The following is a 25,834-nucleotide window of genomic DNA, read 5'->3' as shown; positions in this document are numbered from 1 at the left end:
AATTATTGGGGAATACACACAGATTCAGGATACACAGGCCTCCATGACACATACAGTACATGATATGCCCACAGACACAATGACTTCACACCACCAGACACATGCAAGACAACCGACACGCATGCAGTTAAGAGCCGGGTTGTAATAGGGATAACTGTAGAACACGTGTGAGAATAAAATATTTGATCTTTAACACACACCAGGCCACCTCAAAAACATGTGTGGAAGTGATCACACATGCAGTATTTCAGAGGTTGCTGTGTGGGCGTGGCTTCAGACCAGAAAAGCCAGTTGGACAAGTAGGTTGAGTTTAACCGTCAGGGGCCACCAACACAACAGAGCAGCTCACGGGACAAACAGATTGTCTTACATCACCACTTACTACATGGGAAAGATCCTGACGCTATGGAGGGAGACACTCGAGACGTATACTTGACTTTTAACAGTGTTTGCACATGCATTTTCACTCATCGTTATTACTATCATTAGGTACTGCAGTAACAGTTGGAAACCGCCCCCAGTGACTCAGTAAAGACTGTGGGATGAGTACTTTCCATATTAGTTGCTTTATGCCTAATCGCAATTGCATAACCACTAAATAAACACAACTGTAAACAGAAAAGTGGGTTCTCTAGAAAAATATATTGCTTTCCCATGAAGTGTAGGGCAGCAGATAGCCTAGCAGTTAAGAGCGTTGGGCCAGTAACCAACTCACTAGGTGTGGTCTGGTAGGATGGCAACAACAAGAAACAATGACAGACTTCCAACACACAGAAGCACAGCTTAAACCAGGCATATTTATTTAAAATAAAAGGTTAACAAAGACTGTTCTCAAAATGTAACTGAAAACAAAACACTGTCCTTAACTGAACCTAAAGTTAGACTAATGAAACTAGCTGGGCTGCTACCAAGTTTACCAGCTTCACTTGTAGTCCAGTTACTCCTTCCTGTAGAGAACTCAATTTCCAGGGGCTTCAAACAAATGTCTGTAAAGCTCTCTGTGCTGAACTACTGCAGCACCTTAAATGTCCCAGGTGCGTTTCAGCCTAACGAGGCTGAGTGGTCTCAGGTGTGGGTGTAGCGCTGCAGCCTACAATGCTGGTTGGACATGGCTGACGCTCCAAACAGTGGCTTTCCTCGGTCACATCGCCAGGGGAGCCACAGTGCTTTATTCTTTATATATTGTAACAATTATAATCAGGTGAGTTGGCTGAAGATCTTGGATCGGGCTAACTCACAACCGTATGAAATAGAGCATTGCAGCAGCTCTACTCAACACATTTCTATCTGAAATGTTCTGGAACGTTCTACTTCTTTGAGAAAGTCCATATACACAGTGTACAAAACATTAGGAGCACCTTCCTAATATTTAGTTGCACCCCGCTTTGCCCTCAGAACACCCTGAATTAGTTGGGGTATGTACTCGTCATGGTGTTGAAAGCATTCCACAGGAATGCTGGCCCATGTTGACTACACAGCCTCCCACAGTTTTATCAAGTTGGCTGGATGTCCTTTGGGTGGTGGACCATTCTTGATACACACAGGAAACTGTTGAGCATGAACCCTAGCAGTGTTGCAGTTCTGGACAGACTCGGTCCGGTGCGGCTGTTCAAAGGCACTTAAATATTCTGAATGGCACATATACACAATCCATGTCTTAAGAATCCTTGAACTCATCTGCTACCCTTCATCTACACTGATTTTAAGTGGATTTAATAAGTGACATCAATAAGGAATCATAGTTTTCACCTGGTCAGTCTATGTCATGGAAAGAGCAGGTGTTGCTAATATTTTGTACACTGTGTAGAACACATTCACAACAGAATGGGGACAGAAAAAGGATGCCCTAGGGCTCAATGAATGCAGGTTAACTACCAACCGTCAACAGTGGGACAAAGGGCTGTGTGGTGTGAGACGGTTGAGGGTGTGGCTGACTGGTCTATCAGGCTACAGTGCAATAAAAATCCTAATCCTCAAATTTCCAACATTCACTGTGCTCCTGTTCAGACAGGTTACTGACATCACCAATGGCAACCTGGGTTACTTCACTGAGGAAGAAGCTCACATAGGGTAAAATATTGCTTCAGAATTCTTTGTGGGCCATAGTTAAATCAAGAATCAACGCAACACGCTGTTCCAGCTTGCTATGCTAAGGACAGCTAAGTGCTAATTGGCCTTAGATGCTTAGCTAAGTGTTGCCTCATTCTATGTGTTTCTCAAGCATAATACAACAGAACCAGCTGTGAATTATGGCGGGATGGCACATGACACCTAGCTACACTTTATGGGTGGAAGAACAAAGGACCATGTGCCAACAGACTCATCGCAAAACATACACAAGCTGGGGGGGGGGGGGGGGGGGGTGTTGCTGCCTTGCTATGTTGTCCTAAGTCTCGCTTTATATAGTGGTGTTTGTCCTATATATTATTTTGAATCCCCCATCCCCGCAGGAGGCCTTTTGGTAGGCCATCATTGTAAATCAGGATTTGTTCTCGACTTGCCTAGTTAAATAAAAAAAAATGGAACCTGCAGATCAACTGCACTCTGATTCCCTGCCCAGAAGTGTAGAATATTTATGACCAATTGGAAACTAAAGCAGAGACCGAGCTCCTTTCTTACATCTGCTTCTCCACTTGACCATCACAGCACCTTTCCCTTTTGCAGTCAAGGTTCAAACCGCTCTCTACCATGCATGCATACGTAGATTAAGAGCAAGGCTTCTCAGTCACTACATACTTGTTTATAATAGGATGACTGAACCCATCTCAGGATAGGAGATCACACAGAGACCCTCGCCACACACCAGGGACTGTTCTAAAGATTGTGTGTAACCTAGTTGAGAGCACATCAAGTGCCCTGCATGCAGCAGCCACTGCAGAGAGGAGGATCCCCCAAGGTATCACACATTTCAAGGACACACTCCCTCTAAATCCAGATTCTGCATGCTGCAATCTGGCAAGATGGAAGTTCAAACAAATACATGCACTTTTTCCATAGGGCATGTCTCTACGGTTTAGGGTCCCATAGTATCATCCTATGGGAAACTTTTGACACGGACTGAGAAAATGTTGTTTGATAGGTTATGGAAACTGATGAAACTGAAGAGAATTTAAAACGGAATACTCTAGCTGCCAAATCAGAATGTTCTGAGACACTTGATCTGTATTGCAGAAGTGAACGCGTGTTTATGCATTCATCAGTCATCATACAGTTAATACATTGGATTGTTCTTTCAATAAGAATACACTGCTTCAATTCCCTGTTAACCATGTTGCCATATAATCTGATAGAACCATCAAAAGGACAAATATCACAATTATACACAAATGTTATCAAAATTTTATGAATACAGAAATCACATCTCAAACAGAGGAACAAGCAGTCAAAATAGCGTCAAAGTGACATGTAATTATAAAGTACAGCAGTGCTACTTTGACATTTATACAAAAAAAAGCTCCCTGAAGGCTGTTTTAGAGAACAACATTAATGTCTCCTTAACAGAGCAATATGCTATTATTTACAGAACAATTTGTGCATCAAATAAACCAGCCACGAAGAAAACAAACAATGAGTGACTCACTTTCTGTGTACACAAGGTGTCGCTACTAAACTTCAATCCAAGTGTGCATTGATCATTCATCAAAGAAAGACTTTTACAACCTAGATACACAAGACAAGGCTATAAAATGAACTGACAAGCTACGAGACACTTATGACATTTGGAAGTAAGTTTCATTCTGGTTCAATCACAGCATCCTCTCACCTGTTCCTGTGAAATCTACAAATATCACCATCAATGCACACCAGGAATCAACACCACCACATGTCAACTACCGCCATGTCATCACTCAATGTGCAAAATGAGAAAACATGACTAACACAGAAATGTCCTTAACGCCAGCCTCCCCACCATTGGTTCACAGGCTGAGATCCACCTTATCCAAAGCATAATGAGTGAGGCCATTTCATACGCATCTTTTTTTGCATGAGGCATTGAGTTTGAGGAAATGTCCTAGCCTTTTGAAAGTGGCAGTTTGCTTAAAGAGAAAAGTCCATGGCTTTTTAGAATGAGGCTATTGATTTATTAAGAGTCCACTGCATAGTTTGTTTCTATCCTAAGGACCGTTTGAGGGTGGCTAGCCTCTGGAGGAGCTGCTGCTGGCGCGCTTTGAGGCGTTTCCTCTCCTGGGCCTGGTGCTTCTCTCTGCTGTGCAGCTGGAGAAGGTACTCTGTCGCCTGGGTCAGGATGGCCACCTTGGGAGTCTTGGCCGACTCTACCAGGCCCGGGATCTCATCCCGCAGTGCCAAGAAGCGGGAGCGAAGGTCGTTCCGCCTCTTCCGCTCCAGGAAGTTGTGGTTCTTCCGGCGGTCAGTGTCCTCAGCGTCAGAGCTCTGGGGGCTGTCTGCAGAGGACCCTTGGGGGGAGATGGAGGCTGGGGAGTCTGGTTGCTGGTGGTGGCTGGAGTCTGGACAGAACCGTTTACATTGTGGTTCCTCATCCTCCTCCTCCGGGTCACTTTCAGGGGAAGGGGCTGCATAGTTGTGCTGCTGCTGGTGGACAGACATGTGGAAACGCTGTGGGCAGGGGTCAGCGCGGACAGTGACGGTCACAGCCTTACGGCTTCCCAACAGTCGGGCTCGGCTCTGCTTGCTTTCCACAGTAACCACATCAATCTCATCGTCATCATCATCTGTTACATAAAAAGAAACAACCACACATCATTACACATGCACAGGGGAGTTCCCTCACTACCATAAAGAGGAGTCTTAAAGCCTCAGACTTCTGACAGACTGTTAGTGGAGAGAACACTGGAAAATTATCTATTGAAGGATGAGGCAGTACTTGTCCTAAATTGTTTGGGCAAGGTGTTCTGGGGTAAACTATTAAAGGACAATCTATATTCTCATGAGCAAAGGAGAAGACCTGCTTTAGTTTAGTGTTAATCAAGCTTCGGTCATTCATGTCATGCCAAAATGCTGTATTTTTTTAAGTTAATGCACCAACGCCGATTTCAGCAGGCAGAAAGTTTATCGTCATGGGGCCTGGCGCCACATAATAAATCTCCAAGAACCCCACCTCCCACACTGTCATACAATTCTAGGAGGGAAGCTTGGTGCACAAAGCTTGTAGGGAGGTGTTTGTTTTTTTACTGGGCCTCCTGCATCTGTGACCTAAGCATTTGCAGCAACCGTTTACAAATCTTGGCCGAGGAAAAGAGACATTCTCTGAAAGTGAGAGAGATTATAGTTTGTGCAGGAGATAAGGGCTTAAGTAAAGCTGAATACTTTGACTCAGCAAATGTCAACGTCCAGCCTAGTGAAGGCTTTCCCCTGGCGGCCTCAGCTTGACGCATTGATTAGGCAACATCTAGCAGAGGTGAATCTATTTACTACATGGCCAGTTTCTTACCAGAGGAATCGGAGCGAGACTCAGAGCCCGATGATGCCGGTTTCCTACAGCTGATGGCTGGGAAGGTGAGCACAGACGCTGGGTCAACGCATTCTGCCACGGTGCTGGGCAATGTCGCATCAGGTTGGGTCGGCAGGGTGCACTGCACTTTGCTCACAGTCGCAAAGTTCTGGGGTGCTGGTGGGGAGAGACGAGCCTGGGCTGCAGCTGACAGGCGCTCGTTGACTTTCTCCAAGTGCTGACTGGCCGAGAAACTACTCCACATGCAGTCCTGGATAATAATGGAACTCATGTTCCCAAAAAGCTCCTCGGTGTCAGGTCCCTCGTACTCCTCATCCTGACCCAAGACCTTGGACAGCCAGCCGAACTTGTCTCCCGGGGGAACGTGCATGTTACCACCTAATGTCCTGGTGGGAGACATGGGAGGGGTGGGCAGTAGCTCAAACTTCTTCCATATGTCCTCACTTGGTGCGGTTGACTTGTAGAAGTCCTCCTCTTTGTCAAGGTCATCTAAGAAATAGTGCTGATAGCGGTCGTACTCCATCTCCCAACTGTCACAACGTGATACTCTGGAGTTTATTCCAAGCATAGATGATCACACTCGACTCCGATATTGGAGAAAATCTTCACACAACCTAAAAAAAAGCAAAGTAGTGCATCAGTCCTATTCTTTGAATATTTCTGCTAAATTAATACTAATCTACACATTGTCTTTAAGATACACAATAAATAATCTTGTCGCATCCAATGCTGCGCCTTTAAACACGGTTATACAATCATCAGTACCATCCAGGTCCTTTAAACATTGTAACAGTGCATTCTAATCTTAGCCTGGTGCCTCCTACAAATTAGACTAAATTAATAATTGATTTCTTCCTGTGGGCGGTGATAATCTGGCCTTGTCTGGACACATGCAGTCTATTACGTAATCTAGTTTTATGCCCCGGTTTAACCTTCTAAAACAATCGAGAAAAACAAGACTCCTTACAGGTAATTGCGTAAATTGGCCAATGCCCACCACCGGTAGCCTAGGTTAGCCAATGGGTAGAAACCTCAATGTTTTGTAGGTGTGCTGCTTCGTGCCATATTAATTGCCAAAAGCGCATTGACACAAAACAAAATAGGCTAGTCTACTTCACTGAAATCGGCTATATTCGCTTTGTCTGGATGTTAAAACGGAACGAAGTAGCAGCCATTAAGTTATACAGATATAAAGTTCCATCTTCTGAGATGTTTGTAGGCCATCGCTTCATGAGGCTAGCTAGATTAGTTGTCTAAAACACTCACCGCTTTATCTAAGGATCACACTGCAATTCCTGGCACTGGAGTCTCTCCGTATCAGCTGGTATACTAGTAGTTGGAACTCATCGAGGAAAATGGGTAAAAACCGTAAGAGATCACGCCGAACGAAATGTACTTAAAGTATAAATTCGGTAGCTATTTCTTTCAGCAGGGTGTGTGAAAAAGTGGTTGAATTGATTCCGCCCACAGTCTGATAAATAGTAGCCACACAATGCGTTTTTTCGCGCCAGTGTGAAGACGATAAAGTAGGGAGTAGATATCTGCACTGGCGCTAGATCCGGGTGAACCCCTAGGCTCATTAGAATAAACGGGTACGCCCAGTTAAAGCTACACGCAAAGCCACTACAATTCATAGGACTTGGAGATGCAAATTCCTATGGATGAGATGATGAGATGATGCCTTCTGTCGATCAAGGAAATTATATTTAGGCTATTCAGTACTGTAATAGTCATTAACTTGCTTTTGAAAAACCTACAACTTTTCTTTGCATCCATAATTATTTATTTTTTTGCCATTTATGTGTTCTAAATCATATCGTGGAACAGCTTGAGTCAGTGCCAGATGGGATGTGTGTCTTTACACAGCTCCCAGTGTCCTTCTTGTTTTATAATCCCCATGATCAATAACCAATATTGGTTATCCTGGGCTGAGGACGGGTGTGGGCTAACCCTGATACCAAATTTTAGTTGGTCCTGCACTCTACCCCACCCACCCAATCTGCCATGCCAGTACGACCCCCACCGATCTACACACTGCAGAGCTTTCTGGTACAGTATAGAAGTAAAAAAACGACACTCACTGGAAGTCCTGACATTTTAATTTTTTTATCTGATGATGGTTGAATAAAAAAATACCTCTCTCTTTAAAAAAAATATCATAATCTATCAAGATACAGTACTTTGTGTCCATACCAGATGAAGGGATTATTCAGTTGATTGCCCAAAAATGTGTGAAAAGTGATAAGAAAGGTTTGAATGTGGTGTTGATCACCTTTTTTGCATTCTACAAGACAAGCAATGGGAGGACATTGGGCAGATCCATCACTTGACTAAAGACAATGTAAATAGTTGTGCAGTATATGCAAGGAACATCCATCTATTTGCAAACCATTCACGCAGTGGATATTGGAGATTTCAGATGTGGGGGAGTTGCAAATTTGTGCAGCTGACATCTGTTTCTGATTTGAGACTGTTAAAAAGTGGGTCCTTGAGACTGGAGGATGAACAGGAGCTTAGGAACACAAAATAACCAACCAGAACACAATCAAAAACAACAGAAAGATAGAAAGAATGTTTAAGTCACTTTTCCTATTTTCACTTTATAGGACTCCTCTGTTTGGATTTCAGATTGAAATGCTCGTTACCACCGTGAAAAGATGAGCGAAAGACACAGGAGGATGTTTCAAGCTTCCGATGAATTGAATTCTAAAAGTGAATGGAACCACTTCTGAAACATTAGGGGTTTTGTTATTTAGAAGTTAATGTTTAACCCCTTCTGAAACATAATCCTCTTTTTAAACCAATTATTTTGGTCAAATAGATGCTGCTCTGTGAGCTGCTATGGCTGTAGTAGCAACAGACTAGCCTGGGTTCATTTGGCTTCATTGCCACAATTAAAACACAACATTCTGTAAAAAGGACAAACGTTTGAACACAGGGTAAAGCCACTACCAGGGAATGATGAAGTAGACAGACAAGCCCATTTTATTCCAAAACTGTGCTGATCTGATCTGGGGTGCAGTCAGTGAAGGGGAGATAAATGTTGATTCGGATTCTGGCTTTTCACAGGGTTTAGGTCAAAAGTCACCAACGTCTGCCAAGGAGACAAGACAAGGTCACCATCACAAAACACTGTCCTCATCCCTCGTCCACCCCTCTCTACCCGTCATATTGATCAGAGCAGACCTTGGCATACCTCATCTTCTCCTTAATGATATATCTCTGCATTAGAGGGGAGATCCCCATGGGCCCTGTCCGTCCAGGACAAGTTAATGACATTGTTTAGTGATGGACATCTGTTGTGAGAGACGAGCCTGAGGTCAAACACACATCTACCCTGGGGTGTCACCACGCCAAGCCAGAGGGAACAACGTTCCCAGTGGGATCCTCAGGTCGCTGTCACAGTGTGGCTCCTGTCCACTCCTGCTGTCCAAATTAAGATCCACGGGGACCCGAGCTGCTCCTGTCAGGTCATGTGGTTCACTATGAGTCCGCTTGTATCCCTGAATGTATCACATGTAACACCCTTGCCTTTATGCACTAATAGGCACACTTATCTTTTCTTACTAGCGCTGAGTTTGTTGATAGCTGCTTTAATAGAGGAAAAGTTGTACTCACTGATGCCCGTGATATGTGGTTGTCTCACCTAGCTATCTTAATATGAATGCAGTTGCTTTGGAAAAGAGCGTCTGCTAATTCACTAAAATGTAAGATGTAAATGTAGTTATGAAGTCTGCATGTTGAACTAATTGTGTGGACTAGCTAATCTCTTCTGCATTGGAGCCAGGACCACAGTCTAACACAAACCCTACTCTCATACTCCCTACTCCCTAGTCTCATCACGCTATTCAAAGAGGACCACCCTCCAATCTGTTACTTCTGGAGAAATGCATCCCCACTACTAAGAACAAAAGCCTTACGGACCCATACAATTCCAATAAGGGCCTTTACTCCTCCTCTTCCTTCATAAGGAATGTAAATGTAGAATTTTTCCTCAGCAGGGGTATTGTTGGCGTAACAATGCTTAACACTAACAATAGCCTCATGGGGGTAGCTCCCCAAGTCAATTCCAGCTTCACTCCAAGTGTCTCCCATTGTCCCGTGTGGTCAGAGTAGCATATGTGTGTGAAGAGGAGGAAGACATGGGGAGGGGGTGCTGAACGGGGTGGGGGAGGAAACTCACCTTTGGAGAGAAGTCAAGCAGTGCACATTTAACACCCACACTCAATCACCCATAAAGAGATGTAGGGCACAGTGGCAGAGACATCAGAATGCACTGCTGGAATTCAGTGTCCCTTCGTTCTGTACCCTCCCATTCCCCATGACCCATTTGACACCCTGACCCCTGACCTTCTCCTCCCACCCCAATAGATACCATCGAACACAGATTGAAAGGTACCCTTTCACCCTCTACATAGAGAAAACCCGATAAAAAAACGAGTATTGCTCCCAAGGGAGGTATTGCACCATTTTCTGCCACACCCTTTAAGTGGGGTGTGATCTTGATCAGTATGAGAAAGGAAAAGGGGGATACCTGGTCAGTTGTACAACTGAATGCCTTCAACTGAAATGTGTCTTCTGCATTTAACCCTCTGAATCAGAGAGGTGCGGAGGGCTGCCTTAATCGGCATCCACATCTTATGGTGCAACAATTTCTAGCGCGGTATAATAATGGTATGAATCCTGAATATAAAAATCTTGAAGATTTGATTGGAATCATATATTTGGATAGATAAATAAGTAACATTGTTTTTTTTTTTTTTTTTTATCTTTCTATCCAAACTGAAAACTACTGCCTGATCCTTCTGTTGTGTTAATAGAACACTAGGTTGATCATTCATAGAGTACTGCACAAGAACACAAACATCAGTTTACATTTCCACCAGAAGAAAATAAGAGCTGAATATAGGGGTCATTCCAAAGTGTCTATAAAACATATTTTTTACAAAGTTAGAAAGGCACCTTTGGAAAATGTTGCACATTAGAGAGAGATTTGTAATTGAAGTCTCAGTCAGTCAGAAGTCATTGTTTGCAGCTTACACCATGTTATAGACAATTATCGTAACACAAATAACAGAAAAGGTTCATGTAAAGGTAGAGAATGTCTTCAACTTGACGTCTGCATTGGCTGAGTTTGACTGCCATCTGGTGTTGATTATTGGTTAACACAACTTTTTAAATCGCTTTGGTACTCACAAGTCAGCACAACACTCAAAATAGAACATCTAAAAGGCTGTTTTTCAAAAATTAAAGCACATTTTCCATTGACTAAGTAGAACACACTAAATCACACAGTAACTTTTTCACCAAACCTAATCAGTGTTTCATCTAGAAATACCTTTCATATAAAGCCTTTCACAATGCAATGCTCACAGTACTTTTCATGAGTCTCTTCTCATTTGTTTAAAAACATTTGACCATCACTTAATCCAACTGCGCTTAATCACTTAACCGTTAACCTATAGATTTTAACTGGTTTATCTACTAAATCAAATCAAATATTATTTGTAACATGGTTAGAATATGTTAATGCGAGTGTAGCGAAATTCTTGTGCTTCTAGTTCCGACAGTGCAGTAATATCTAACAAGTAATTAACAAATTCACAACAACTACCTTATACACACAAATGTAAAGGGATGAATAAGAATATGTACATATAAATACAGTTGAAGTCGGAAGTTTACATACACATCAGCCAAATAGATTCAAACTCAGTTTTTCACAATTCCTGACATTTAATCTTAGTAAAAATTCCCTGTCTTAGGTCAGTTAGGATCACCACCTTATTTTATGAATGTGAAATGTCAGAATAATAGTAGAGAGAATTATTTATTTCAGCTTTTATTTCTTTCAATCATATTCCTAGTTGGTCAGAAGTTGACATACACTCAATTAGTATTTGGTAGCATTGCTTTGAAATTGTTTAACTTGGGTCAAACGTTTCGGGTAGCCTTCCACAAGCTTCCCACAATAAGTTGAGTGAATTTTGGCCCATTCCTCCTGACAGAGCTGGTGTAACTGAGTCAGGTTTGTAGGCCTCCTTGTTCGCACACACTTTTTCAGTTCTGCCCACACATTTTCTATAGGATTGAGATCAGGGCTTTGTGATGGCCACTCCAATACCTTGACTTTGTTGTCCTTAAGCCATTTTGCCACAACTTTGGAAGTATGCTTGGGGTCATTGTCCCTTTGGAAGACCCATTTGCAACCAAGCTTTAACTTCCTGACTGATGTCTTGAGATGTTGCTTCAATATATCCACATAATTTTCCATCCTCATGATTCCATCTATTTTGTGAAGTGCACCAGTCCCTTCTGCAGCAAAGCAACCCCACAACATGATGTTGCTTCATGGTTGGGATGGTGTTCTTCGGCTTGCAAGCCTCCCGCTTTTTCCTCCAACCATAACGATGGTCATTATGGCCAAACAGTTCTATTTTTGTTTCATCAGACCAGAGGATATTTCTCCAAAAAGTACGATCTTTGTCCCAATGTGTAGTTGCAAACCGTATTCTGGCTTTTTTACTTTTGTACCTGTTTCCTCCAGCATCTTCACAAGGTCCTTTGCTGTTGTTCTGGGATTGGCACTTTTTGCACCAAAGTACGTTCATCTCTAAGAGACAGAACACATCACCTTCCTGAGCGGAATGACTCTGCGAGGTCCCATGTTGTTTATACTTGCATACTATTGTTTGTACAGATGAACGTGGTACCTTCAGGCGTTTGGAAATTGCTCCCAAGGATGAACCAGACTTGTGAAGGTCTAAAAAAAAAATCTGAGGTCTTGGCTGATTTCTTTAGATTTTCCCATGATGTTAAGCAAAGAGGCATGGAGTTTGAAGGTAGGCTTTGAAATACATCCACAGGTACACCTCCAATTGACTCAAATGATGTCAGTTAGGCTATCAGAAGCTTCTAAAGGCATGACATAATTTTCTGGAATTTTCCAAACAGTTTAAAGGCACAGTCAGCTTAGTGTATGTAAACTTCTGACCCACTGGAATTGTGATACAGTGAATTATAAGTGAAATAATCTTGTCTGTAAACAATTGTTGGAAAAATTACTTGTGTCATGCACAAAGTAGATGTCCTAACTGGCTTGCCAAAACTGTAGTTTGATAACAAGAAATTTGTGGAGTGGTTGAAAAACAAGTTTTAATGACTCCAACCTAAGTGTATGTAAACTTCCGACTTCAACTGTATATGGATGAGCGATGGCCGTGCGGCATAGGCAACATGCAGTAGATTGTATAGAATACAGTATATACATATGAGATGAGTAATGTAGGATATGTAGACATTATTAAAGTGGCGTTATTTAAAGTGACTGGTGATACCTTTATTAAATCCATTTATTTCATTTATTAAAGTGGCAAGAGATTTGAGTGTGTATGTTGGCAGCAGCCACTCTATGTTAGTGATGGCTGTTTAACAGTCTGATGGCCTTGAGATGGAAGCTGGTTTTCAGTCTCTCGGTCCCAGCTTTGATGCACCTGTACTGACCTCGCCTTCTGGATGATAGCAGGGTGAACAGGCAGTGGCTCGGTGGTTGCTGTCCTTGATCTTGTTTGGCCTTCCTGTGACATCGGGTGCTGTTGGTGTCCTGGAGGGCAGGTAGTTTGCCCCCTATATATGGATTTTGAGAACTACAGAAATAAAAATGTGTCTTTGTAAAGTATAAACATCAAAATTACATGTATGAAACATGATAGCCATTCATAATGACTACCGGTTATTGCTAATAGATTTCAACATGATTTCAACAGGATAGGCAGCAAGGGAAAGAAAGAAATCAAAGAGCTCGTGGACAAGGGGCCTGTCCGATAGGTGGGCATGGGCCCCATCAAACAGGTCAAAGAGGTGGACATGGGCCCTGTCAAAGACATCAGAGAGAGGGAGGCAGACAGCAGGGAACTGTTGTGTCTAATGAAGTCCAGGCCATCGTCGTTGGCCATGTGGTAAACAGAGGTCTTACCATGGCAGAGGCTGACAGATTAGTTCACCCCAATCTGAAACGATCAACTGTCAATTCGATCACGAGAACATTTAGCCAAGAAAACCAGTCAGTCTGCAGGATAAGCGCTATGCTTTACCATTACATTTACAGTAAATTACATATTGTAAGGCATGTAAATTCACAAAACATGTTACAGTATGATCTATTGACAGTATACTCTGTTCTACCCTCAGAATTGACAGAAGACCCCAAGGTGGTTGCCGTGCTGGTGTGCTGACCGACCAGCAGGAGTGGGCAGTGGTGGTGAGGGCCAGGAATGACATACGGCTGTCCGAAATAAAGCAGGCCATTGAGGAGAACGATTACACCTTTGGTAATGTGGCATCCATCATCCTAACAACAATCAACCGCCTTTCGAAGAGGCACCAGGTATCTATGAAACACATTTAGAGAGAAACAACGACTGGGTGAAACAACTGCGGGCCGAGTGTTCAGGTACAGCACTATATACCGTATTACTGTTACTATTAATGCACATGCTACTTCACAATATCATATTGGAACTATACTGTAAAAATAAGTAACCAAAATATATTTTTTAGAGGGTGATGGTTCTTGATGCTGCTGTGAACCATCACAAGTATATCTTTGTTGAAAAAGCGGGCTTCAACCTGGCCAATACTCGATGCCGTGGGAGGAACCTCATCGGCCAAGTGCCTGGACAACATATCCATGTGTGCAGCGATCTCTGAAAAAGGTGTTGTAGGACATAGGCCATTACTTGGATCCTGCAACGGTACACACCTCATTGTTTCTCAATGAAATTTTGCAGGCCTGTCAAGGTGAAGGGGTCACCTATGTCATTGTGTGGGCAATGTCAGGTTCCACCATTCAGAGGTGGTTCAGGCATGGTTTCGGGCCCATCCCCAATTCGTGACCCTATTGTGAGCGGACCAAGTAATTGGGCGTCACTCTAAAGCGGGAAGGTGGAATAAACGAGTCAGGAGTAGGTTTTCTTGATTGATCACAGTTCTCTATTGAGGGCATTTGGTCAACACAAGCACTCCAACATAATGCATGAAAATCTTCCAAGGAAAAACATACATCTTCTTCTCCAGATGAAACAAGAACATAATAGGATTATCTTTAAACTACAACAAAAAGTCACGGGACTGTCACCGTCTTAGTGGTTCTTCCTGGATAGCTCCTCTCTCTCGGTGGCCATCTTCCAGAGATAGTTTTCCCCTCCCTCTCTACTGGTTCCATTCTCTCTCTTATGGGGTAAGGAGAGTATGTCATTAGTACCGTCAGCTGTGCTTAATTGCCTCTGGTTACCTTGTCTCCCATGCCTTGTTGGGCTACTATCCATGAGCCCAGCCTGCCCTCTGGTGGTCCTTCCACATACCTTCCCCCCCAGGACCGAACCGGAGGTTCGGGCGCCAGACGCACCGTCTTGGTCGCGTCGGGACAGCGCGTCTGCATTCCCGTTCCTCGATCCGGCCCTGTGGATGACATGGAAAGAGAACGGTTGTAAAGACAAAAACCATCTGGCTATTCTGTTGTTATTGTTTCTCTTACCAGCCATCCATGTGAGGGGCGCATGGTCAGTAACTAATGCAAACCTCCGACCCAGTAGGTAGTACCGGAGATAATCGAGGGCCCACTTGGTGGCTAAGGCCTCTTTCTCTACGGTCGCATACCTCTGTTCCCGATCGCTGAGCTTCCTACTAATGAAGAGAATCGGCTTCTCTGCTTCACCTTTACCCTGAGCTAGTACGGCCCCGAGCCCTGTATCCGAGGCGTCGACCTGCACAATGAACACTTGTGAGAAGTCCGGAGCCTGTAGAACGGGATCCGAACACAGGCCATCTTTTAGCAATTGAAAGGCCTCTTCCGTCTCGTCTTTCCACTCTACTTGGTTTGGCAGGTTTTTCCTGATGAGGTTTGTGAGGGGGTTGGCAATGGTTGCATATCCCGGGATAAAACGGCGATAATATCCTGTTATCCCTAAGAAGGCCCGAACGTCTCGCTTGGTCCGGGGTCGAGGCCAGTCACGAATTGCCCTGGTCTTCTCTGCCTGTGGGCGTATTTTCCCATTCCCCACGGTGTACCCCAGGTATTCCGCTTCGGACAGGCCCAGGCAGCATTTATTTGGATTGGCTGTCAACCCTGTGGCTTCCAAACTCACGAGCACCGCCCGTAATCGCAGGAGGTGACTATCCCAGTCCTCGCTGTGGATGACCACATCGTCTATGTACGCCGCGGCATACTCTTGATGGGGCCGTAGAATGGCATCCATGAGGCGTTGGAAAGTTGCAACGGCACCGTGCAGTCCGAAGGGCATCCTCACATACTGGAACAGCCCTTCTGGGGTGGCGAAGGCAGTCTTTGGGCGATCCTCCGGAGCCACCGGCACTTGCCAATATCCCTTCGTCAAATCCAGGGTAGTGATGAACTTGGCCTTTCCTAAGCGCTCCAAGAGTTCATCCACGCGGGGCATGGGATACGCATCGAATGTAGAGATGGCATTCACGCCCCTAAAGTCGTTGCAGAGTCTCATACTACCATCGGATTTGGGGACCAGGACTATGGGACTGGACCACTCACTCGTTGAGGGCTCGATCACGCCCATCCTCAACATCTCCCTCACCTCTTTCTTAGCGATGACTCGGCGAGCCTCAGGAATCCTGTAAGGGCGGATATGCACCTTCTTGCCGGGTTCAGTGTGGATATGGTGGAACAGGACATCTGTTTGTCCTGGGAATGGAGAGAATATTCGACCGAAGTTCATAATCAGCTTGTCTAGCTGTCTTGACTGCTCCGGTAGGAGAGTTTGGCCACGGCGCACCTGTGGTAGAGCCTCCTCTTTTCCTTTGCCCTCCAGGGCCATCAAAGCCACCTCCTCCTCTCGTCCCTGGTACGTCTTCAGCAGGTTTATGTGATAGAGTTGGACCTTCTTCCTCCTGTCAGGTTGCTTGATGAGCTAATTGACCGGTGAGGCCCTTTTCATTACCTCGTAGGGCCCCCTCCACTGCGCAGGAAGCGATGTTCAGCCGTGGGCACCAGCACCATCACTTTCTCTCCCACAGTGAACTCACGTGGGGTCGCGGACTTATCATAGGCCCGGCCTTGGGTCCTTTGGGCCTTCTCCATATGCTCCTTGACTATGGGCCACACTGCTGACAGGCGGTCTCTCATCAGGGTGACGTGTTCTATTGTGGATCGAAAGGGGCATGGTTGGGTCTCCCAGGTCTCCTTGGCTAAGTCGAGGATTCCTCGACAGGGTCTGCCATAGAGCAATTCAAACGGAGAGAATCCAGTGGACGCCTGGGGTACTTCTCGCAGGGCAAACATTAAGTGTGGGAGAAGCATGTCCCAGTTTTTCCCGTCTCGGGACACCACTCTTCTCAACATGCTTTTAATCGTTTTGTTCAAGCGTTCACACAACCCGTCTGTTTGAGGGTGGAATATGCTTGTACGTATCTGTTGAACCTGATATAACTGACACAAGTCCTTCATCAAGCGCGACATGAATGGGGTTCCTTGATCAGTTAAGATAGTCTTGGGGAGGCCCACACGAGAGAACATCAAGAATAACTCCTTGGCAATTCCCTTTGACGACATGTTACGCAGGGGTATGGCCTCTGGGAACTTGGTAGCGTAATCTATAACCACTAAGATGTACTCGTGTCCTCTGGCGGATTTTGGGAGGGGTCCTACGAGGTCCATAGCTATGCGTTCAAAGGGAGTCTCTATGATGGGGAGAGGAATCAAAGGGTTACGTAGGTGTGACCGTGGGGCTGTACGTTGACATTGATCACACGTCTTACAATACCTGGCCACATCCCGGGTGACCCGGGGCCAATAGAATCTCTGCATGATTCTGTCAATAGTCTTGTCTCGTGCCAGGTGTCCTCCTAGGACGTGGGAATGGGCTAACTGTAGAACTGTATCCCTGTATGGCCTAGGCACCATTAGTAATTCCTGGTTTTCCCCCCTTCGTCGTACGACCCAGTATAAGAGACCCCGCCTGATTGCATAGTAAGGATGAGGGGGCACACCTGATCCGTCGACGTTCCTCCCGTCGATCACCTTCACCTTCCTCATGGCCTCCCTTAGGTCTGGGTCTCTATGCTGCGAGGTGCCGAACTGTCCCTTTAATTCCTGGGGCAGGTCGACCTCGGTAGAGGGATGTGGAGGATGTTCCACATCCCCATCAGGTGTGACCGAGGAGAATCCCTTCCAGGTTCCCTCCTCGGATGGAGCTTCAAATATATCCCTTAGCGCCTGGTTGCTCCTTCCTTCCTGCGTTGTGTATAACCCTTCACATGTGTCTTCATCGGTGGTTTCCTGGAATATCTGTCGTAAACGTTGGGTCGCTATTTCTTCCTCTGCTGCAGAGGACGAGGACGCGGCTACGTCTCCTTGTAGGACTACTACCTCGGGCTTGGATTTTCTCTTCTTACCTGTCCCCCTTCTTCCCGTGCATAACGTCATCTGCCGAAGCTCCTTATATAGGGGACAGTCTCTCCCGATCAATAATGGCACCTTCAGCTGGGGCACTTTCCCTGCCCTGACTGTACACCTTCCTTTTGGAGTGAGAATAGGCAGATTCACAGTGGGGTGACAGTGGGTGTCTCCATGGATACAGGATACGGCTACTTTGTCTGGTAGCAGTGTCGCGGAGGTGTCCGCTCCTCTACTAACGTAACCATACTTCCCGAGTCGAGAATAGCTACCACATCTTGTCCTTCGACTCTAACCGGAATCTCTGAGGCTGGGGCTATCTCTGCTAACCAACAGTGTTGATCCTGCCCCCTCACAACGGGATGTGTGGGGGTAGGCAGTGATGACTCCGTGACCATGGGCTCATCCTTGCTAGGACATTGTGGGGCATAATGGTTGGGAGACTGACATTTATAACACCGACCCTGCTGTGTGGTGGCTGACTCCTCCCACCTCCAGGGGGGCTTGGACGTTTCGGTGGCGGGCGCGCCGGGGTGAGTCGTGGTACGGGATTGGAAGACTCCTTCCGTTCCTCCTTGTCACTTTTTAACAACTCCCCTGTAGACCGATATGTTTCCACCGCCTGGGCTATGTCGTCGGCTGACAACCGGTTGGCTTGCCCCACAACCCTTTTTAAGTCACTGGGTAATTCTCTCAATATCTTGTCCACTACGAGAGTCTCTATCACATGTCCTACTCCCTTTCCAGGTTCTAGCCACTGTTTTGTCAGTCGTATTAATGCGAAGATCTGGGCACGGACGGGTTGATCAGCTGTATAAGTCCATTGATGGAACTTTACAGCCCTATCTCTGGCAGTCAGCTGGTACCGGGACAGGATCTCGGTTTTTAGTCGCCCATAGTCCGCAGCTTCGCGGGAATCCAGGTCAAAATAGGCTTCCTGAGCCACCCCGGTCAAAAGAGGGGCTAATGCACTCGCCCATTCTGTGGACGGCCACTCTTCCAAGGTGGCCGTCCTTTCGAAGGTCATGAGGAAGGCCTCAATATCATCCTCCTTGGAGAGACGAGGTAAGATGGCGTGAGCAGCCGCTCTTGGCTTAACTCTAGGTTCTTCGCGTCGGCTCAGCTGTTGTTGCAGGAGTTCTATGGTTGTCTGCTGTGCCGTGATCAATTGTTGTAGTAGGGCGTTATCCATCGTTCTTGAATGGTTCCTCCGGGTCTACTGGAAGAATCTTGATTTACTCACTTATCCTTGTGTCACTCGTCCACCTAGTGCCCGCATTCTCCACCAATGTGAGCGGACCAAGTAATTGGGCGTCACTCTAAAGCGGGAAGGTGGAATAAACGAGTCAGGAGTAGGTTTTCTTGATTGATCACAGTTCTCTATTGAGGGCATTTGGTCAACACAAGCACTCCAACATAATGCATGAAAATCTTCCAAGGAAAAACATACATCTTCTTCTCCAGATGAAACAAGAACATAATAGGATTATCTTTAAACTACAACAAAAAGTCAGGGGATTGTCACCGTCTTAGTGGTTCTTCCTGGATAGCTCCTCTCTCTCGGTGGCCATCTTCCAGAGATAGTTTTCCCCTCCCTCTCTGCTGGTTCCATTCTCTCTCTTATAGAGGAAGGAGAGTATGTCATTAGTACCATCAGCTGTGCTTAATTGCCTCTGGTTACCTTGTCTCCCATGCCTTGTTGGGCTACTATCCATGAGCCCAGCCTGCCCTCTGGTGGTCCTTCCACACTATACTCTTCCTTACTCAACCCTAGTGAGTAATTTTTTTTCAGCATGGAGGTGGAAGGTGAATGATCACCATCCCCATGAGTGTGCCACCCTCCTCCTGGCCATGGATTTTTTGTATTTATTGAACCTTTATTTTACTAGGCAAGTAAGAACAAATTGTTATTTACAATGACTGCCTACCCTGGACAAACCCGGACGACGCTGGGCCAATTGTGCGCCGCCCTATGGGACTCCCAATCATGCCCAGACATGATACAGCCTGGATTCGAACCAGGGACTGTAGTGACGCCTCTTGCATTGAGATGCAGTGTCTTGAACCGCTGCGTCTGTTACGGTGCGTGAATGAGGACCCAAAAGCGAATTAACGTAAACAGAGCTTCTTTAATGACAAAACATAGGTAGGCTCAGATGGACCGGCAGATTCCGACAGGACAGGACAAGGTTGCAGCAAACATGACGATAGTCTGGTTCAGGCATGAATAACACAAACAAGAATCCGAAAAAGACAGGAGCAAAAACAGAGAGAGATATAGAGGACTAATCAGAGGGAAAAAGGGAACAGGTGGGAAAAGGGGTGACGAGGTAGTTAGGAGGAGACAAGGAACAGCTGGGGGAAAGAGGGGGAGAAAAGGTAACCTAATAACGACCAGCAGAGGGAGACAGGGTGAAGGGAAAGGACAGAAACAAGACACAACATGACAATACATGACAGTACCCCCCCACTCACCGAGCGCCTCCTGGCGCACTCGAGGAGGAAACCTGGCGGCAACGGAGGAAATCCTCGATCAGCGCACGGTCCAGCACGTCCCGAGAGGGAACCCAACTCCTCTCCTCAGGACCGTACCCCTCCCAATCTACTAGGTACTGATGACCACGGCCCCGAGGACGCATGTCCAAAATCCTACGGACCCTGTAGATGGGTGCGCCCTCGACAAGGATGGGGGGGGGGGGGAAAGACGAGCGGGGGCGCGAAGAACGGGCTTGATACAGGAGACATGGAAGACCGGGTGGACGCGACGAAGATATCGCGGAAGAAGAAGTCGAACTGCGACAGGATTAATGATCTGAGAAATACGGAACGGACCAATGAACCGTGGGGTCAACTTGCGAGAAGCGGTCTTAAGGGGAAGGTTCTGAGTGGAGAGCCAAACTCTCTGACCGCGACAATATCTAGGACTCTTAGTTCTACGCTTATTAGCAGCTCTCACAGTCTGCGCCCTATAACGGCAAAGTGCAGACCTGACCCTCTTCCAGGTGCGCTCGCAACGTTGGACAAAAGCCTGAGCGGAGGGGACGCTGGACTCGGCGAACTGAGATGAGAACAGCGGAGGCTGGTACCCGAGGCTACTCTGAAAAGGAGATAGCCCGGTCGCAGACGAAGGAAGCGAGTTGTGGGCGTATTCTGCCCAGGGGAGCTGTTCTGACCAAGACGCAGGGTTGCGAAAAGAAAGACTGCGTAAGATGCGACCAATAGTCTGATTGGCCCGTTCTGCTTGACCGTTAGACTGGGGGTGAAAGCCGGAAGAGAGACTGACGGAAGCCCCAATCAAACGGCAAAACTCCCTCCAAAATTGAGACGTGAATTGCGGACCTCTGTCCGAAACGACGTCTGACGGAAGGCCATGAATTCTGAAAACATTCTCGATGATGATTTGTGCCGTCTCTTTAGCAGAAGGAAGCTTAGCAAGGGGAATAAAATGAGCCGCCTTAGAGAACCTGTCGACAACCGTAAGAATAACAGTCTTCCCCGCTGACGAAGGCAGTCCGGTGACAAAATCTAAGGCGATGTGAGACCACGGTCGAGAGGGAATGGGAAGCGGCCTGAGACGGCCGGCAGGAGGGGAGTTACCGGACTTAGTCTGCGCGCAGACCGAACAAGCAGCCACGAAGCGACGCGTGTCATGCTCCCGGGTGGGCCACCAAAAACGCTGGCGAATGGAAGCAAGCGTACCCCGAACGCCAGGGTGGCCGGCTAACTTGGCAGAGTGAGCCCACTGAAGAACGGCCAGACGAGTAGGAACGGGAACGAAAAGAGGGTTCCTAGGACAAGCGCGCGGCGACAGAGTTTGAGTGAGTGCTTGCTTTACCTGCCTCTCAATTCCCCAGACAGTCAACCCGACAACACGCCCCTCAGGGAGAATCCCCTCGGGGTCAGTGGAGGCTACTGAAGAACTGAAGAGACGAGATAAAGCATCAGGCTTGGTGTTCTTAGAGCCCGGACGATAAGAAATCACGAACTCGAAACGAGCGAAAAACAGCGCCCAGCGCGCCTGACGCGCATTAAGTCGTTTGGCAGAACGGATGTACTCAAGGTTCCTATGGTCAGTCCAAACGACAAAAGGAACGGTCGCCCCCTCCAACCACTGTCGCCATTTGCCTAGGGCTAAGCGGAGGGCGAGCAGTTCGCGGTTTCCCACATCATAGTTACGTTCCGACGGCGACAGGCGATGAGAAAAATACGCGCAAGGGTGGACCTTGTCGTCAGAGAGGGAGCGCTGAGAAAGAATGGCTCCCACGCCCACCTCTGACGCGTCAACCTCGACAACGAACTGTCTAGTGACGTCAGGTGTAACAAGGATAGGTGCGGATGTAAAACGATTCTTGAGGAGATCAAAAGCTCCCTGGGCGGAAACGGACCACTTAAAGCACGTCTTGACAGAAGTAAGGGCTGTGAGAGGAGCTGCCACCTGACCGAAATTACGGATGAAACGACGATAGAAGTTCGCGAAGCCGAGAAAGCGCTGCAGCTCGACGCGTGACTTAGGGACGGGCCAATCAATGACAGCTTGGACCTTAGCGGGATCCATCTTAATGCCTTCAGCGGAAATAACAGAACCGAGAAATGTGACGGAGGAGGCATGAAAAGAGCACTTCTCAGCCTTCACAAAAAGACAATTCTCTAAAAGGCGCTGGAGGACACGTCGAACGTGCTGAACATGAATCTGGAGTGACGGTGAAAAAATCAGGATATCGTCAAGGTAAACGAAAACAAAGATGTTCAGCATGTCTCTCAGGACATCATTGACTAATGCCTGAAAGACAGCTGGAGCGTTAGCGAGGCCGAAAGGAAGAACCCGGTATTCAAAGTGCCCTAACGGAGTGTTAAACGCCGTCTTCCACTCGTCCCCCTCCCTGATGCGCACGAGATGGTAAGCGTTACGAAGGTCCAACTTAGTGAAAAACCTGGCTCCCTGCAGGATCTCGAAGGCTGAAGACATAAGAGGAAGCGGATAACGATTCTTCACTGTTATGTCATTCAGCCCTCGATAATCTATGCAGGGGCGCAGGGACCCGTCCTTCTTCTTAACAAAAAAAAACCCCGCTCCGGCGGGAGAGGAGGAGGGGACTATGGTACCGGCGGCAAGAGCTACAGACAAATAATCTTCGAGAGCCTTACGTTCGGGAGCCGACAGAGAGTATAGTCTACCCCGGGGGGGAGTGGTTCCCGGAAGGAGATCAATACTACAATCATACGACCGGTGTGGAGGAAGAGAGGTGGCCCTGGACCGACTGAACACCGTGCGCAGATCGTGATATTCCTCCGGCACCCCTGTCAAATCACCAGGCTCCTCCTGTGAAGAAGAGACAGAGGAAACAGGAGGGATAGCAGACATTAAACATTTCACATGACAAGAGACGTTCCAGGAGAGGATAGAATTACTAGACCAATTAATGGAAGGATTATGACAAACTAGCCAGGGATGGCCCAAAACAACAGGTGTAAAAGGTGAACGAAAAATTAAAAAAGAAATGGTTTCGCTATGATTACCAGAAACAGTGAGGGTTAAAGGTAGCGTCTCACGCTGAATCCTGGGGAGAGGACTACCATCCAGGGCGAACAAGGTCGTGGACTCCCTTAACTGTCTGAGAGGAATGTCATGTTCCCGAGCCCAGGTCTCGTCCATAAAACAGCCCTCCGCCCCAGAGTCTATTAAGGCACTGCAGGAAGCTGACGAACCGGTCCAGCGTAGATGGACCGACAAGGTAGTGCAGGATCTTGAAGGAGAGACAGGAGTAGTAGCGCTCACCAGTAGCCCTCCGCTTACTGATGAGCTCTGGCTTTTACTGGACATGAAGTGACAAAATGACCAGCAGAACCGCAATAGAGACAGAGGCGGTTGGTGATTCTCCGTTCCCTCTCCTTAGTCGAGATGCGGATACCTCCCAGCTGCATAGGCTCAGCACCCGAGCCGGCAGAGGAAGATGGTAGTGATGCGGAGAGGGGGGCAACGGAGAACGCGAGCTCCTTTCCACGAGCTCGGTGACGAAGATCAACCCGTCGCTCAATGCGAATAGCGAGTTCAATCAAGGAATCCACGCTGGAAGGAACCTCCCGGGAGAGAATCTCATCCTTTACCTCTGCGCGGAGACCCTCCAGAAAATGAGCGAGCAAAGCCGGCTCGTTCCAGCCACTGGAGGCAGCAAGAGTGCGAAACTCAATAGAGTAGTCTGTTATGGATCGATTACCTTGACATAGGGAAGACAGGGCCCTGGAAGCCTCCTCCCCAAAAACAGATCGATCAAAAACCCGTATCATCTCCTCCTTAAAGTCCTGATACTGGTTAGTACACTCAGCCCTTGCCTCCCAGATTGCCGTGCCCCACTCACGAGCCCGTCCAGTAAGGAGAGATATGACGTAGGCGACACGAGCAGTGCTCCTGGAGTAAGTGTTGGGCTGGAGAGAAAACACAATATCACACTGGGTGAGGAACGAGCGGCATTCAGTGGGCTCCCCAGAGTAACGCGGGGGGTTATTGATTATGGGCTCCGGAGATTCGAAAGCCCTGGAAGTGGCCGGTGGATCGAGGCGGAGATGGTGAACCTGTTCTGTGAGGTTGGAGACTTGGGTGGCCAGGGTCTCAACGGCATGTCGAGCAGCAGACAATTCCTGCTCGTGTCTGCCTAGCATCGCTCCCTGGATCTCGACGGCTGAGTGGAGAGGATCCGAAGTCGCTGGGTCCATTCTTGGTCGGATTCTTCTGTTACGGTGCGTGAATGAGGACCCAAAAGCGAATTAACGTAAACAGAGCTTCTTTAATGACAAAACATAGGTAGGCTCAGATGGACCGGCAGATTCCGACAGGACAGGACAAGGTTGCAGCAAACATGACGATAGTCTGGTTCAGGCATGAATAACACAAACAAGAATCCGACAAAGACAGGAGCAAAAACAGAGAGAGATATAGAGGACTAATCAGAGGGAAAAAGGGAACAGGTGGGAAAAGGGGTGACGAGGTAGTTAGGAGGAGACAAGGAACAGCTGGGGGAAAGAGGGGGAGAAAAGGTAACCTAATAACGACCAGCAGAGGGAGACAGGGTGAAGGGAAAGGACAGAAACAAGACACAACATGACAATACATGACAGTACCCCCCCACTCACCGAGCGCCTCCTGGCGCACTCGAGGAGGAAACCTGGCGGCAACGGAGGAAATCCTCGATCAGCGCACGGTCCCGAGAGGGAACCTAACTCCTCTCCTCAGGACCGTACCCCTCCCAATCTACTAGGTACTGATGACCACGGCCCCGAGGACGCATGTCCAAAATCCTACGGACCCTGTAGATGGGTGCGCCCTCGACAAGGATGGGGGGGGGGGGGGGGAAAGACGAGCGGGGGCGCGAAGAACGGGCTTGATACAGGAGACATGGAAGACCGGGTGGACGCGACGAAGATATCGCGGAAGAAGAAGTCGAACTGCGACAGGATTAATGATCTGAGAAATACGGAACGGACCAATGAACCGTGGGGTCAACTTGCGAGAAGCGGTCTTAAGGGGAAGGTTCTGAGTGGAGAGCCAAACTCTCTGACCGCGACAATATCTAGGACTCTTAGTTCTACGCTTATTAGCAGCTCTCACAGTCTGCGCCCTATAACGGCAAAGTGCAGACCTGACCCTCTTCCAGGTGCGCTCGCAACGTTGGACAAAAGCCTGAGCGGAGGGGACGCTGGACTCGGCGAACTGAGATGAGAACAGCGGAGGCTGGTACCCGAGGCTACTCTGAAAAGGAGATAGCCCGGTCGCAGACGAAGGAAGCGAGTTGTGGGCGTATTCTGCCCAGGGGAGCTGTTCTGACCAAGACGCAGGGTTGCGAAAAGAAAGACTGCGTAAGATGCGACCAATAGTCTGATTGGCCCGTTCTGCTTGACCGTTAGACTGGGGGTGAAAGCCGGAAGAGAGACTGACGGAAGCCCCAATCAAACGGCAAAACTCCCTCCAAAATTGAGACGTGAAT

The 25,834-nt window shown here is 47.3% G+C and overlaps 1 protein-coding gene across 1 annotated transcript; it reads right to left on the bottom strand.

The window, feature by feature from the left end:
- Positions 1-3,327: 3,327 nt before the first annotated feature.
- On the bottom strand, positions 3,328-7,009 carry LOC110497996 (protein L-Myc-1b). Its single transcript, XM_021574521.3, has 3 exons — positions 6,698-7,009; positions 5,411-6,045; positions 3,328-4,691 (listed from the first exon to the last, which is right to left on the bottom strand). Exons 2-3 carry the CDS (start codon positions 5,997-5,999, stop codon positions 4,111-4,113), a joined length of 1,170 nt encoding a protein of 389 aa, XP_021430196.1. The 5' UTR covers positions 6,000-6,045; positions 6,698-7,009; the 3' UTR covers positions 3,328-4,110.
- Between the last annotated feature and the right edge of the window lie 18,825 nt (positions 7,010-25,834).

The sequence above is a fragment of the Oncorhynchus mykiss genome, chromosome 19, assembly GCF_057628025.1.
Source record: "Oncorhynchus mykiss isolate SJ-2025 chromosome 19, ASM5762802v1, whole genome shotgun sequence".
Classification (NCBI taxonomy): Eukaryota; Metazoa; Chordata; class Actinopteri; order Salmoniformes; family Salmonidae; genus Oncorhynchus; species Oncorhynchus mykiss.
The sequence above is the reverse complement of the archived record's forward strand: the minus strand, read 5'-3'. Positions and strand labels throughout refer to the sequence as shown.

Bases quoted from the DNA above. Each gene is read 5' to 3' on its own strand.
- LOC110497996 (XM_021574521.3), bottom strand. From the start codon at position 5,999: ATGCTTGGAATAAACTCCAGAGTATCACGTTGTGACAGTTGGGAGATG. The intron at 4,692-5,410 runs GTAAGAAACTGG...TTTATGTAACAG, and splicing joins GTCTCGCTCCGATTCCTCTG to ATGATGATGACGATGAGATT.